The 16,702-nt window shown below is 36.5% G+C and overlaps 1 protein-coding gene across 2 annotated transcripts; it reads left to right on the top strand.

Moving 5' to 3' along the window:
* The first annotated feature begins 229 nt into the window (after positions 1–229).
* On the top strand, positions 230–16,310 carry LOC121424736 (exogastrula-inducing polypeptide-like). Of its 2 annotated transcripts, XM_041620496.1 has the most exons (7): positions 230–474; positions 2,006–2,047; positions 9,507–9,668; positions 9,980–10,168; positions 11,633–11,848; positions 14,329–14,544; positions 15,217–16,310. In XM_041620496.1, the coding sequence occupies exons 1-7, from the start codon at positions 405–407 to the stop codon at positions 15,321–15,323; spliced, it is 1,002 nt and encodes a 333-aa protein (XP_041476430.1). In that variant the 5' UTR covers positions 230–404; the 3' UTR covers positions 15,324–16,310. The 2 variants fall into 2 exon arrangements, with proteins under 2 accessions (XP_041476430.1, XP_041476431.1); XM_041620497.1 differs by lacking the exon at positions 9,507–9,668 and having other exon boundaries at positions 234–474.
* Positions 16,311–16,702: the final 392 nt, after the last annotated feature.

Here is a 16,702-nt window from a genome sequence, read left to right as displayed (position 1 = left end):
TGTCCGTTCGCCCTCCAGATTATACATCTGAGAAGAAAAGAAAGAAATACTTTCAATCAAAGCAAAGCACTAAAGAAGGAATCCCTGAATTCTCAGGTAACTCATAAAATGGCGCAACAATAGCAAGAATGCTCATCCGCAAAAGCTACTTTCTGAAGACTCCCACGGTTTAACGGGTTTAACGCTCGCCCCCGGTTTGAGTCGACGCCTAATTCTTGTCAAGGAAAGTTGATGCCTGGATGGGCACATGGTACAACTGGGCGCGGTCCAACGAAGAACCATTCACTTTCCCCTGAACCGTATAAAAGGGAAACAATCTTGCGGCTGTCTGAGAGTTAAACCAATTTTCGGCCAGGAGAACTCTTTCTGCTTTGCGCTACCTCGGGAATAATTACGATATCAAGATGAAGATATGTCTTGCTTTCATGGTCGCCATCATTGGCGTTGGTGTGGTTGTCGCTGAAGAAAATCTGAGTACGTATTCTTCATTTTATCTTCATTGATATCCACTTTCTAAGTGATAATAATTGATAATTGAAAGGCAACGTTTTGTTGACATATAGCCCTAGCAGTACGTCACCCTTTCGTCGTTGATAACCCTATTCGAGTAATGTTCGTATCCTTGTATTGCTTTGTGATTTTTTTCTATTGTTTGGTTACCTTTACTTGGTCTATTATTTTATAAAGGCATGTGCCACGAAAATATAACTGCCAAGTATTCAGCGTTTATATATATATATATATATATTGTATTCCATCACATTTTTTCCTCTCTATCCCATCACCTTTGTGTAGAATCTTCGCCATCATACAAAGCGTTCCTTTTTTTTCCTTCAAAATTGAGAATCCGTATCTGTGCTTATAGTCCGGACTTATCGCATATACTTCGGAGACACTGTCTACATTACAACTCACCAATAGACCAGTTCGTAGTTACTTCATGGACAATTTTGGTCAAATTACCTTTAATTTCTTTCATTGTGATAGGCATATTTCAAAGCAATATATTACGTAAGCTTGCCTGACATAGCAGGAGGAAGAAATTCAATGGACCAGGTGACTAGAATAGCTCACCAATGAACACTTGTATTTGTTACATTCCTACTTTAAATGCATATCAATAGCATGTTGCACAATGTACTTGGCAAACTGTGAAATACCAGTCGTTCGTGGACGCATTGTTGTTTTTGTGGATGTAAAAGAAAACCACAATTCAAAAGAATATATGAATAATCAAGACATCAAAGTTGGTGTTTATCTCATTAGATTTTAAATCACCATGTCACTTCAGTAAAAGTGACCTTCCTCTGATCATGCGCAGAAAGGAGCTACGAACTGGCTTATTCATTTAAAATGCAAGTCAAATCACATTGGAGAGCTGAGAGGCTTTTTTCGAAAGTTGGTGGTCCGGGACAGCATCGGAATCTCTTTGACTCTTTGACGATGACATTTTGCAATTGTTCGTCTGGTGCAAATCTTCGGATGATCTGTTGTAGCTGTCCCAGTCTACAATCTTCCGACAAAAGCCTGTCAGCTCTCTATTGTGATTTGACGTACATTTCCAAAGGAATCGATGCGTTGTAGAGTGTTTCCGTAGTAAATGCGAAAACTGCCAAGTGTTGTGCGTTTTCAGTGTAGGTTTGAGGGATAATGAAATATCCCCGCATGTCTCCCGATATCCATAGAATTATTGATTAAATGGATGGGAAATATGACATTAGAAAATGTTGAAATCTTGCGGGAAAATGTAGGAGCTCGCAGAAAAGTTGCAATCAAATGAAAATAAAAAAATATGATACGTCACATATTTTCATCCCACAGAGATGAGCGCGAAGATGGGACTTATAGTGTCTGAAATCTAAATTAGCATTCGAAAACGGTCCGTTCAGAAGACGGTGGTCAACTACTTATAAGGCAGTCTACCCTAAAAACTACATGTGGTTAATTTAATTGCCGTGCATTGATCCTATTCAAATTATAAACATGTATACATTTTTCTTTTCAGAGGAAAGGCTCGTGATGGCCCTGAAATCACTTGTACAGGACAGTAAGTATAAACTAATTGTTATTAAAAATTTTCTATGAAAGGAAAAAATGTAATAAATTTCCGAGAGAAATATATCTTAAGGAGAATGGAACCAGGTTACACTATAAAAGCAGATCAGCGAAAGTTTAAAGGAGAATGTAAATTGATGGGGGGGTTGAATAATCACAAAATATGTGATGTCTACTGATCTGTAACTGATCAATGGTTACGTCACAGCTGAACAGTCACTCGTTAAAAAAACAAGTCCACCCCAACAAAAAGTTGATTCGAATAAAAAAAGAAAAATCCAACAAGCATAACACTGAAAATTTCATCAAAATCGGATGTAAAAAGAAAGTTATGACATTTTAAAGTTTCGCTTCATTTCACAAAACAGTTATGTTCACATCCTTGTCGGTATGCAAATGAGGAGAGTGATGACATCAGTCACTATTTCTTTTGTATTTTATTATATGAAATATGAAATATTCAAATTTTCCACCTGTTGTCATGTGAAACAACGATTAATTCCCTCCTGAACATGTGGAATTAGCATTATTTAATTATTAGTCATGCGTAAAGTTGAGCGTAATTTTACAAACAGCTTTATGAAACTCATCACCTTTGTTTTTATTAAGCATTATTTTTCCATATCATAGTTACATTTTTCATATTTTTGGTAGATATAATAAAGCATAGTTTTGATTGTCGGCAAAAATAAATACACAAACTGTCCATTTGGAGTTCGGCAGAATTTAAATGAGTTTGTTATTCTAGCGATCCTGCGGACAATTAAGACCCAAGATGCAAGTTTGGCGAATCCGGGGAAGAGGTATTGAAATTCGCATAAAAGTGAGTTATCGCAAATACTTTACAGACGCTTTACAGAAGCTTTACAGACGCTTTCTGAAACGTTGAGAATATATTGTCAAAAAACCATCGTGAAAAAGCGGGCATACTTTGTTGAAAAAGCGGTGAATCAAAACGGCAGTTTCGTCCTGGTCTTTGGACAGTGATGAATTTGCAATTTTTCGTCCGGTCCGAGCTAGTCCAGATTGGACCTTGTTGTTTGGAAGTGCCCTTTCCCAAAAGCTAACATAGAGGGCACATGTCTCCCAATCTCTAATCAGCACCAATCCACTCAAGATGAGCGGATTGGCGCTGATTAGAGATTGGGAGACATGTGCCCTCTATGTTAGCTTTCGGGAAAGGGCACTTCCAAACAACAAGGTCCAATCTGGACTAGGTCCGAGCCTGAGGACGATCTGCTGTCCCGTTTCACGAATTTTTGACAATTGAATGGCCTCTAATCTGTTCATGGTAATAAGCCACTTTGTAGTTCCACTCTGCGCATGATCAGAAGATTCTGCGCATGATCAGAGGAAGGTCATTGTACTATAGTGACATGGTCGTTTAAAATTTAATGAGTAAGCACCATCTTTAATGTCTTGATCATTCATATATTCTTTTGAATTGTGCTTTTCATTTACATCCATAAAAAAAGCATCCACGAACGACTGGTATTTCACAGTTGCCAAGTACATCGCAAGCTATAATATGCATACAAAGTAGAAATGCAACAAATACCTTCTTAGAGCGTTCAACGGTGTGCTATTCTAGTCACCTTGTCTTTTCAATTTCTTCATCCTGCTATGTAAGGCATCCTTACATAATATCTTGCTTTGAAGTCTGCCTATCTCAGTGAAAGAAAAGAAAGGTCATGTAACCAAAATTGTCCATTAAGTAACTACGAACTTGTCTATTTGACGGGCATTTTCAATAGATTTTCAACGCTCCAGGAAGCGTCTGTGTAGTGGTTGCGAAAACTCGCCAAAGCACAGTCACACCAACGAAACCGACCGATATGACACGTTATAGGAAAAGACCTAATAGCTTCGGTCGGTCTAGGAGTGGGAAGCCTACTGAACTAGATCATGGTCGCTAACGCGGGGGGGGGCCTAGGATACCCTTTTCCCTTTTTTTGGATGAATCTTTTTCTTTTGGCTCAAGGAACATTTGTGCCAAGTGGGACATTTGTACTCAAAAATGCAGCGTTCGCCCCTTTTTTTGCAGTTAACAAGTCTACTAAAGAGTGTGCACGAAATCCTTCAATATCACTTAATGCAAAAGCTCCCCCATGACAAGATCGCTTGCTCTGCTTCCTCGCTTTCGAGTTTCTTTTTACTTTTATTAGCCCCCCTCTATGTAATTAAGTTTGGGTTAGGGGAGAGTAGCTTCCCTTTAACGCAACCAAACTGGACAATGGTCGTTGTAGATTCACTTTCGTAGGTGAATGGCACGCTCGTTCAATTGTTAAACAGTTTTAAATGCAAATTTTCCTTGGAGCGTTGTGGACAAGTGGTTTAGTCATTTAGTCATTTTGATGGAAGGTCCTATGCTGACGTAGCTTCTCCTACGACCAACATACACGGAAATGTTAGAAGGCATGGTGAGACAACCAGATCGAGGACTTCGACAAGAGAGTGGCAGGACTATTTACTGTTAGTGAGATCATTACTAAATGGTTAAAGACATGTATCTCCATAAATACCTATTAGATTGATAGAAGAATATGATACTACGATGGCAAAGATGGAAATGGGAAATTTTTATTTGTATAACACATTGATTGACCTGGTGAGTTCTGTGTTTATGCACGAATTTACCCGCAAAACGACTTGTTATGAAAAAATTAACTTCAGAATGATATGTCCCAATTTGTACTTTTATTATTTTCAAAACAAATGGATCCCTTCCATAGAATTAATGAATATGGAAGTGACCAAAATCTTTGTTTTCCTTCTCTTATTATTGTCTGGTGATATTGAATCAAACCCAGGCCCAAAATTTAAGTTTCCATGTGGAAACTGTGAAAAACCAGTAAAATCAAATCAGTGCGGCCTTCTTTGTTCCACTTGTAAAAAATGGTATCATATTCACTGTCAAGAAATAAGCTTGGAAATATATTCAAATCTGTATTTGAGCCCAGATGAAAAATGGTTTTGTTCAACCTGTTTTTTACCATCTTTCTGTGAATCTTTATTTGATGACTACAATAATACTATTGTAAACTGTGAGGAAGAAATTCGGGTACCCGAATACATTCCAGAGCCAAATTTACAACAAAAAAACTCGAAGGATTCAAGTTTACTTTATCAAGATTTTGAAAACATATTTGCTGTAAAAGGTCTTCACTTTGTACATCTAAATGTTAGATCTATTCTACCAAAAATTTCAGAACTTCGAATTCTTTTTAAGAGAAAGAATCTTGCAGTCATTGCTTTCACAGAAACATGGCTAAATGACTCGGTGAACGATGAAGAAATCAGTATAGATGGATACAAAGTAATTCGCAATGATAGATTATTAGGCTCTGGGGGTGGTGTATGTTTTTATGTCAGAAATGATATTGCATTCAATATCATAGATGTTTTAAGTACAAGTGATTCTGAGTCACTGTGGATTAATTTGCTTCTACCAAGATCAAAACCAATTATTGCTGGCGTCATTTATAGGCCTCCGAAAAGCAATCAATTTATTGAGAAGATGTCAAATATTCTCGATACATTAAAGAAAGATGATGAAATTATACTTTTAGGCGATATGAATGTTTGTCTATTTCAGAAATCTCCACTGGCAAAAAAATATACTGACTTATTGAGTCTTCATGGAGTTAGCCAACTCATCAAAGATGCAACCCGTGTCACACACACATGTTCTTCTTTATTGGACCATGTGATTTGTAATAACGAACAAAAAATAAGTCAAAGTGGTGTTATTGATCTTGGTATTAGTGACCATTCTTTTACTTTCTGTACACGAAAGAAAATTAGGCTGGCTATAGGTGTTCACAGAACCACTGATATTAGATCGTTGAAAAAATATAGCGAAGAATCTTTCAATCTTAAATTGTCTGCCGTTGATTGGTCAGATTTAACCCAATGCACTGACGTAAATAAGGCTTGGTCAATTTTTCAAAATACTTTTATTTCAACGTTGAATATGATAGCGCCTCAAAAACGGATTAGAATTAAACAGAGATCAGAAAACTGGATGACTAAAGATATTATTTCTCTTATTCGAGAAAGAAATGTGGCGTATAGAAAAATGAAGAAAAATCTAAGCGATCAGGATTATGACACGCTTTCCAAAAGATACAAGAAATTAAGAAATATGGTTCAAAGAGAGGTGAAAAAGGCCAAATTAGAGTACCTTCAAAATAAAATAGAAGAAAATAAAAATGATTCTAAAAGACTTTGGCAGAATCTAAAAAGTTTGGGATTAAAAAAGAAAAATGGAAAGGACCAAGAATTAGTCGTTTCAATTGATGGAGAATTATGTCATGATAAGATAACTATTTCCAATGAATTCAATTCCTATTTTACAAATGTCGCAGCTACGTTGGTAGATAAACTTCCATCTTGCAAAGACATTTTTAGTGCAGACAGTGAAAAGATTCGTGAATTTTATGAAAAAAAAAATATAAGCCAAGATAAATTTGAATTATTACCTGTTAGTGATCAATTCATTTTTAATGAGTTGCGTAAATTAAATGTATCAAAAAGCACTGGTTTAGATTTGATACCTGCTAAATTTCTAAAAGAAGGAGCAAAGAGTTTGTACAAACCATTAAATTTCTTGATAAATCTATCTATCTTTACTAGCACTTTCCCAGAGGATATGAAAATTGCAAAAGTAACTCCTATTCATAAGAAGAAAGATAAAACTGCTGTTGAAAACTATAGACCTATCAGTGTTTTAAGCATAGTATCCAAAATTCTTGAAAAGGCGGTATGTGTTCAGATCGAAAAATATTTTAAAGAAACTGATATGATTTACGAATATCAGTCAGGTTTTCGACATGACTATTCGACCGAGACATGCCTTATTCACTTGACTGATTATCTGAGAACAAATATTTCTAAGGGACAATTCGTTGGTATGGTACTTCTAGATCTTCAAAAAGCTTTTGATACAGTTAATCACGGCATCTTATTAAAAAAATTACAAATATTGGGTTTTAACCAGGCTACTGTAGCATGGTTCAAATCCTACTTGTCGAATCGACATCAAGTAGTGGCTATTCGCAATATTCGTTCCAAAATTATGCCTATAACGTGTGGAGTTCCACAGGGAAGTATTTTAGGCCCAATCCTATTTTCAACTTATATCAATGACATGTCTATTTGTATAAAAGCTGGCTGTAAATTATTATTGTATGCAGATGATAGCGTACTACTTTGTTCAAATTCCAACCCAAAATTTGTTGAGGAAAAACTTAGCGAACAGCTGTCTACATGTGTCGATTGGATGACTGATAATAGATTATCGTTACACTTAGGCAAAACCGAAAGCATTCTGTTTTGTTCTAAAAGTAATCATAAAACTTCATTTGAATTTGAAGTATCATACAATAATAAGATAATTCAGAGGAAAGAATCTGTAAAGTATTTAGGCATTGAGTTGACTAGCTCCCTTTCATTTTCATCTTTAGTAGAATCAATCGTAAAAAAGGCGAATGCCCGTTTGAAATTTTTGTACAGGTATCAAAGTTGTATGGATCAAAAAGCAAGGCGTATTCTCTGTTTTGCACTTATTCAGAGTTTATTTGACTATGCTAACCCTGCTTGGTATAGTGGCATAAGCGAACTCGATAAAAAGAAGTTGAAAATTATACAGAATAAAATTGTTAGATTCATTAACTGTTCTGGTCCCAGAACCCATGTTGGCTATACCGAACTCACTGGAGCAGGTTTTCTTGAAGTCAACAAAAGATCAAAGCAGCTTATTTTGCACCACGTGCATAAAATCTATCACAATAGATCGAACCATTACATTGGATCAAACTTTAATCTCGTTACCGAAATACATAACTATAATACAAGAAACAGCCATTTCAACTTTTGCTTACCAGAAAGGATAGGGAGTATTGGTAACTCCTTTTATTACAATGCTATAAAACATTGGAATTCCCTTCCCAATTATATAAAGGAAATAGGAAACTTTTTGCATTTTAAGAGGAAATTGAAAGAATATCTTTCACTTGAGAGTCAAAAAGAAGATGCAAATGATATGTTATACGGTTGATTAAGCCTGAATACTGACCTAGGTCTTTTCTCTTCTCTACCAGGTATTATTATGTATTTTACATAGTGTGATTGAAGCTTCGATATGTTCTTTCTTCTATTTCTATTTCTTTTATCTCTTCCTATTCTCCTCTTCGTGTTGTTATTGTCGTCAACGTTTTTGCTGTTGTTCTCCTTATTTATTTTCCTTCGTTATCAGTTTCTTCCGTCTCCTTCTACTCCTCGTCCCCATTATTCTTCTGTTGCTCCTCTTCCTTCTCCTTCTTTTCTTCTTCTTCTTCGTTATATTCTTGTATATATCTAATTTCTTGTCTATATATATTATTTATTGGTAATACTAAATTCTGATTTTTTTCCTTCATTTTTAATATGTAAATAGTATAATTGAACCATTTTATTATCTTAATTCAGGACCCCACTGGAAATAAGCTTTCGAGCTTTCGTGGGTCATCCTGTGCAAGCCTGTTGTTTTAATGCTACTGTATATATGTTATGGTGACTTGCCAAATAAAATCAATCAATCAATCAATCAATCAATAGTCACAGGTGTTCAAAACAGAAAATCAGTCGTGGGTACAAATCCAATAGTCATGGGGTAAATTCCTTCAGCTAAAAAAATGACCCACAATGTGCTGCACTCATCCCAGGTGAGATGAATGGTAGTATGGAAGTATTTCCTTAACAAAAACTGGACTTCCTTAACCGGGAAAAATCATGTGCGCTATACAAATACCATGTGTTATAATTTTTTAAGACCCTTCCCGAACATGGCGCTTATTTTAAAGGTCAAGTCCACCCACAGAAAATTGTTGATTTGAGTCGATAAAAAAAATCAAACAACATAATGCTGCAAATTTCATCGAAATTGGATGAAAATAAGAAAGTTATGACATTTTTAAGTTTCGCTTATATTTCACAAAAAAGTTAAATGCACAACTCAGCAATGTGCAAATGAGAGAGTCGATGATGTCCATCACTCCCATTTTTTTTTTTTGAATTATACAATATTTCAATTTTTACAGATTTGACAAGAAAAGACCAACTTAACCATAAACTGTTAAAATAATGGTAAGTCTACATGTTCAGAGATAAATAAAACTTTGTTTCACTTGACAAGGAGGAGAAAATAAGAATATTTCAGATTTCATATAATGAAATACAAAAGAAATAGTGAGTGGGTGACGTCATCAGTCTGCCAGTTTGCATACCGACCAGTATGTGCATATAACTGTTTTGTGAAATTAAGCGAAACTTTGAAATGTCATAACTTTCTTATTTTACATCCAATTTTAATGAAATTTTCAGTGTTTTGCTTGTTGTATTTTTCTCCTTTTTCAAATAAACTTTTTGTCGGGTTGGACTTGTCCTTTAAATACCATTCCCATCTGTGATAGATGAGGAGCTTAGTCTGGAAGCCCGAGACTCTGAGAGTAGGTGTATGATGGATACCAACAACTGCAACGACCACGGTTCATGTGTAGCAGACCGATGGGGATCTTACTACTGCAGGTGTACCTTGCCATACAGATATGGAGGATCCGACTCTTCTTGCTATCGTTAGTATACAAACGAACAAAATTGTACATGATTTGCTCTATTTCTTTCATAGAATAATTGCTCACACTTGTTTTCTGTCTCGAGTGTCATATGATAGCTTCTCTTCTTGTTCCCAGGGGCATAAGAGACTAGCTCGGAAGATTTCAAAATGTACACGCTCCCTATAAAACGAAAAGCAAATGTCTTTTTGTCTCATCGATGTATTTTTTCTCGTTTCGACCCCAGTGTCATAATTCTCACACACGTTCCGTATAAAAAAAAATAGAAAAAAACTCTTTTTGTCTCTGATGTCTTTTCCTTTTATCTCCAGCGCCACCTGAGACTAAGTCGGAAGACCTAGAGATGCAAGCCAAAGACACCGAGAGCAGGTGTATGACAGACACTAACGACTGCAATGGACACGGTACTTGTGTTCAGAGTACATTCGGTAGAAGGACTGGACAGTATATCTGCCGTTGCGATGCTGGATTCAAGAACAACTTTGATGGCGGTTGCAGTGGTAGGTATCAAGATATGGGGTCATGGGGCGACTATGATTTTCAAGTAATTAATAAAAAGGAGAGAAGAGGGAAATGGATTAGAAATACGCATTTCTCAGAATTAAAACAGATCCAGCGAGGCTTTAAATAGGTTCCAGTCGCACTTTAACAACAAAAGAAATAACATTTCACTTGTATTGAACATACACACACAAAAAAGAGGATAAACAACAAACTTTTTTAGTCAAATGAGATTGTTTACCCAAATTGTAAAACGCCTTAATGTGATGCATTCACGACAGGATAGTCATGATAGTTGAATGATTTTAAAAACACGCGCTGATGATATTAATATTTCCTATTCCTTTGCCCAAACTACATAGGCATCAGGATACAGGTATTTGCGCTTATTGACCCGGTTTTCCCGAACTATACCTCCCGATTATCCAAGAATTCACTTCTATTGGTATATCTACCTGAAGGCACGTCTAAGTGTCAAGTACTCCTTCTTTAATGTACCATTACGATTTTTTTCTCTCTATACTTTCATTAATTGCGTCTTGGGTGCCCTACCGCTACTACTTACTATCATCATCATCACCATCATCATCACCATCATCATCATCACCATCATCACAATCATCTTCACCATCATCATTACAATCATCATCACCATCACCACCACCACCACCATCATCATTATCATCATCAACAACAACAACATCACCATCATCAATAACAACAACATCACCATCATCATCTTCACCTTCATCATTGCAATCACCATCATTATCATCATCACCACCACCACCACCATCATCAACAATATCATCATCACCATCGTCACCTTTATCATCATCATCAACAATATCACCATCATCAATAACAACAACATCATCATCACAATCATCATCTTCACCTTCATCATTGCAATCACCATCATTATCATCACTATCATCATCACCACCACCACCACCATCATCAACAACATCATCACCATCGTCACCTTTATCATCATCCCATCATCATCACCATCGTTATCAACAACACTATCATCAATAACATCATCATCATCACAATCATCATCTTCACCATCATCATCATCATCATCAACAACATCACCATCATCAATAACAACAACATCACCATCATCATCTTCACCTTCATCATTGCAATCACCATCATTATCATCATCACTATCATCATCATCACCACCACCACCATCATCAACAACATCATCATCACCATCGTCACCTTTTATCATCATCATCAGTCATATCAGCAACACCATCACCATCATCAATAACAACAACATCATCATCACAATCATCATCTTCACCATCATCATCACCATAATCATCACCACCATCATTACAATCATCATCACCACATCATCATCATCAACCTCCTCATCATTATCACCATTATCCTCCTCCTCCTCCTCATCTTCTACATCATTGATATTATTATCGTTACTCCTGCAGCCCTTACTGAACGAGAGATCGAATACCTGTCCAACGTTGCCCGCGACATGGAGCTGGAGATGTTGGCCCGTGACACCATGTCTCGTTGCGTCTCTGACACACAGAACTGTGACGGGAACGGCAAGTGCACACAGAGTACCTTCGGCCGTTCAAGCGGACAATACATCTGTCTCTGTGACGCTGGCTTCAAGAACAATGCATATGGAGGCTGCTCCCGCATGCGCGTTTCCGTTTTACACCCTGGCGAAGGCATTTTCCGGAAAAGTAGCCAAAAGCGACTAGTGAAGAGTCTACACACGTCGCTGGTTGCATGCAAGCGTGCGACACAGGCGAGTCCACCACCGCATGCAATTTGCAGTTACTGATCAGAGCACATAGTTCCTCGGGACTTCATGTACAGAGAGAGCGGCAGTCAGGAGTGAAATCAATATACATCTCTTGCAGTCGCGTTGTTTATGATAGTTTTTTTCTAAAAATAAATTAAAATGAATAGAATGACAGACAAAATCAAAATAAACAGATACTTATAATGGAAAGACAAATTGAAGTTTGATGGATTGATACACTTAGAAGCCTGCCGAAAGATAGATAGAAGACTGATAAATAGATAGAGACAAGATAGACAGATAGATAGATAGAAATAGAGAGAGAGACAGAGAGAGAGAGAGGTGGATAGATAGATAGAAAGAGAGAGAAAGAGGGAGAGATGGAGATAGAGAAATTGAGAGACAGATAGATGTTAGATAGATAGAAAGATAAAGAATGACTAGAGCCGACAGGATAGACAAATTACAGATAGATAGATACATAGATAGATATATAGATAGAGAGAAATATAGAAAGACAGACAGATGGATAGATAGAGGATTTGAGAGATAGATAGATGTTAGATAGATAAAGATGGAGAGAGACAAAGAATATTAACAAATTAACAGATAGATAGATACTCTAGTTAAAAAAATAGATAGATAAATAGAGAGAATGAGAGAAAGACAGACAGATGGATAGATAGATAGGGAGAGATGGAGAGAATTTGAGAGATAGATAGATGTTAGATAGATAAAGAATGAGACGGAAGATTATCAACAAATTAACAGATAGATAGATACTGTAGTTACAAAAATAGATAGAAGATAGATAGATAGATGGATGGGGGAGAGAACTTGAGAGATGGAGATATGTTATAGATATATGGACGGAAAAGGAGAAATAGAGAAAAAGACAGACAGATGGATAGAAAGAGAGAGGGAGAGAGATAGAGAATTTGAGAGATAAATAGATGTTAGATAGATAAAGAATGAGAGAAACAGAGAAGACTGTAGTTTCATAGATAGATAGATAATAGATAGAAGAAAGACAGACAGATGGATAGAGAGAGAGAGAGAGAGCTGGAGGTCAGATAGATCAAGAATGAGAGAGAAGAGCGACAAATTAACAGATAGATACTGTAGTTACATAGGTAGGTAGAGAGAGAGAAATAGAGAAAGACAGACAGATGGATGGATAGATAGATCAAGAGAGAGATAGAGAATTTGAGATAGATAGATGTTAGATAAAGAATGAGAGAGACAGAGAAGATTATTAGATAGATAGATACTGCAGTTACAAAGATAGAGATATAATTTGAGAGATAGATATATAGACAGATAGAAAGACAGACATCAGCAAATCGGCAAGGCAAATGATCGACCTGGAAAGTTATAAGCTCAGCTGCATAAATCAAGTACGGTATGTTCTGCGGATAACTTCGGTGCGGACTTTGGATCGCGCGCCAAGCTGATTATGTAAACAAACGTAGACGTAGACTCTTCACTAGTCGCTTTTTGGCTACTTTTCCGGAAAATGCCTTCGCCAGGGTGTAAAACGGAAACGCGCCTCCCGTAAGTATTCAACATCTTTACTGTCACTTGGCCTACAAGCAGTCGGTCTACTTCTCACATACACCACGTGGTCTAACTCCATTTGGTCTACCATCACATTTACTGTTTGGTCTATAATACACTTGATCCTATACTCAGACCGTTCTCATCTACGCTAAAGTACAGTTCTCATCACCACTTCGTCTACTCATTATGGTAAACGTTGTCACTATTTGGTTTATAGTTTCCTGTTAGGCGGCCTAACGGGAAATTCGACAAAATTACGCATGGACTGGTAATCAGATCAAATAGTAGTATAGTATAGTTAATGGGTGGTGTTTTTTTATAAGATTGGAAAACGCTATAATTCCTTGGCTTTTTTCCACCCCTTACCAGCCTTTTGCCATTTCGTTTTTAGAGTGTACGAACTCGGATTAGACCACGTGGGATAAGAACAAACGAAGAGAAAACAAAGCTGGTCTATCTAGATCTATCGGTAATTTACCTATTCAACATACTCAGAAATTGTAACTACTACTGCTGCTGCTATCATTAAATGAAAATGATTCATATTTAAAGTTACAGATAGTTTGAAAATATGATATAAACGGGCTGGGCATCGGGGGGGGGGGTGGTGGGATGGAGGGGGTTGTTAGAGTTTCGGTAGCTATATAGTAATATTCATTTATGAACCCAATTGACTTGATTGATTTCTAGCTTTACGAATATCCTAATAGAACGCCCCGCTTTGTTGACCGGACCCTCCTTGTTTAACGTTGCTCATTACTATAGAATCGTTTGACCAATATTCCTACTTGTGTTTCCCGACATATACAGCCCAAACAGAACGTGAGGTTGAGTTTCTGGCCATGCTCTCTCGCGATCTGCAACTGGAACTGCAAGCCCGTGACACCTTGCGCCAGTGTAACGCTGACACCAACAACTGTGACGGGGCTGGTGAGTGCAAGCAAAGTACCTTCGGACGTAACCTTGGACAATTTATCTGTCGGTGTAACACAGGCTACAGCAATAACCTGTATGGTGGATGCTCACGTAAGTATATCATTCAACAGTTATTGTGTGATCATTACCATAATGATAGAGGCTCACCAACAAAACCGTTTCCAAACCAAGCGATTCTATGGTATTATAAATAAGTTTAATTTACAGTTTGGTCAGTCTGGATTGGTTCTACCAGTATGAATGTGGCATTATGGGAAATATTTCCATAGTTCAAGTCTGGGGGCCATTGTGAATTCAATCAAATTTGATTGCCAGTTGAAAAGTTTATTGACCTATCAACATTTTTACACCAACTTAAACATGTCTTTAGATGTCTTTATGAAAGGGACAAAATAACGTTATACAGCCGCTGTGGGTCAGGGGTGGCCTTTGTTTCTCTGTGCAATGTTTATGCTTTGGCACGTAAAAATGCAGGGGGGTATTCAATTAAACCAACCTTATTGAGCGTAAACGAATTTCTTATAATTTGAAGGACGAAACCCGAAATTGATTATCTGTATTACCAAAATACGCACAGATAATGGAAAGATACATATTTACCTTGCTAGTATGTTGGAAAGCGAGGAATAGGAGCTAACAAAAGCCCTCATGTGTATCCATACCATATAAAATATTGCGACGGTAATGATAAAGCAAATGTTTCTAAAAACAACTTAAAATATATTTAAATAAAATGGGTATTTCTTTTTTTTCTTTCTCCAGCCGACAAAGTTCCTGAGAATAAAGAAGAAGATGAGGTCGCAGATGACGTGTCCAAACGCCGAATGGAACTTATGCAGCAAATAACTGACCTCCTAGCCGAAGTATAAACCAAGTATAAAGAGACCAAAACTTTGATATCATTAGAAAATATACTATGCTCCTAATTTCTAAAAGATGAAGATGTGTGTTGTAGGCGTCGTGTAGAATCGGTGACTAATCAGAATTACCTTCCAGTGAAATAACTTTCCAGATCTATATATTCAGAGTCAAACTTTTGTAATAGTTCCCATCGGATACGTCATAGATTCAGTTTGAACCCGGGGGGCCGTATCATAAAGCTGTTCGTAAGTTAAAGAGCGACTGGTTATCCTTTCTTGTGGTAAATGATATTTACCATTGAATGTTCATTGGTAATTATCAGCACATAAGAAAGATTCACCGGTCGCTCCTAAATTCGCTCTTAACTTCCAAACAGCTTTATGAAACACCCACCAGGTATATCGTTATTTCAATTGCTACCCTGTATGATGTGAATTCGGTTGGTACCCGGTTTACTATTAAATTCGGTTGGCATTTGGTTTAGTGTAACTTGGTCGGTACCAAATATGTCGGAAATGCTTTGATAACAAACCAAACTCTCCAAATAGCTCTGGCACCGTACCCTCATGATATAAAGTCAAATGAGCTTGCAGTTCGTTATTAAATTTGATTTTTAAAATCAGTTTCTCTATTAAAAAGTAAAAGTTTTAGCATTATTACCAATGATCAGGTTCATTAATGTAAAGATAGTACCAAAGATAAAATATCTATAGCCACACTTTCAAGTACATCAAAAAGGCACAAGTGTCTAATCTTCCATGAATAAGTTACCCAGACTAAAATGACAATATCACTGTTTTGAATAATAGGTCAAAGAAATAGGCTTATCCAACAGAATAATTATATAATATGATCAATAACATCATAGTGGTTATTATTGTGATTTATTATTATTGTTTATAACATTTATTATACATCTGATGTCTTATTTTCAAGCTGCTGAGATTTAATGTCTACTTCCATGTTTGCGAATAAAATGACATTTGCATTTGGAAGAATCAGAGCCTTGTGTAATTCTTTCTACGTTAATCCTCTTCTTCACTATAGAATTATGACATGTTCATAAGAGATTAAAATACACAGATGGATTAATCCTGTGTAAATTTCAAATTGACACATGTTATTTGTCTACCACTTTTAAGTAAATCTTTATAAAACAAAATGAGTGAATGAATAAATGTAAAGGAAAATGGGAAATCCTACATTTATTTTAATTTTTATTCAGCTAACTGAAATTTGTCCAGGGAATGTAGTAAACGTTGGAAAAAGATCTCGTATTTAGAAATAAAAACCTTTAAAACTGCCCAACTATTGATATCAGTAAATACTTTTCCGTAAAATCCACGCATTTTGGTGAACGTTTTGAACTTAAATGTTTTATTTTAAT

The sequence above is a fragment of the Lytechinus variegatus genome, chromosome 12 (genome assembly GCF_018143015.1).
Source record: "Lytechinus variegatus isolate NC3 chromosome 12, Lvar_3.0, whole genome shotgun sequence".
Taxonomy (NCBI): Eukaryota; Metazoa; Echinodermata; class Echinoidea; order Temnopleuroida; family Toxopneustidae; genus Lytechinus; species Lytechinus variegatus.
The sequence above is the reverse complement of the archived record's forward strand: the minus strand, read 5'-3'. Positions and strand labels throughout refer to the sequence as shown.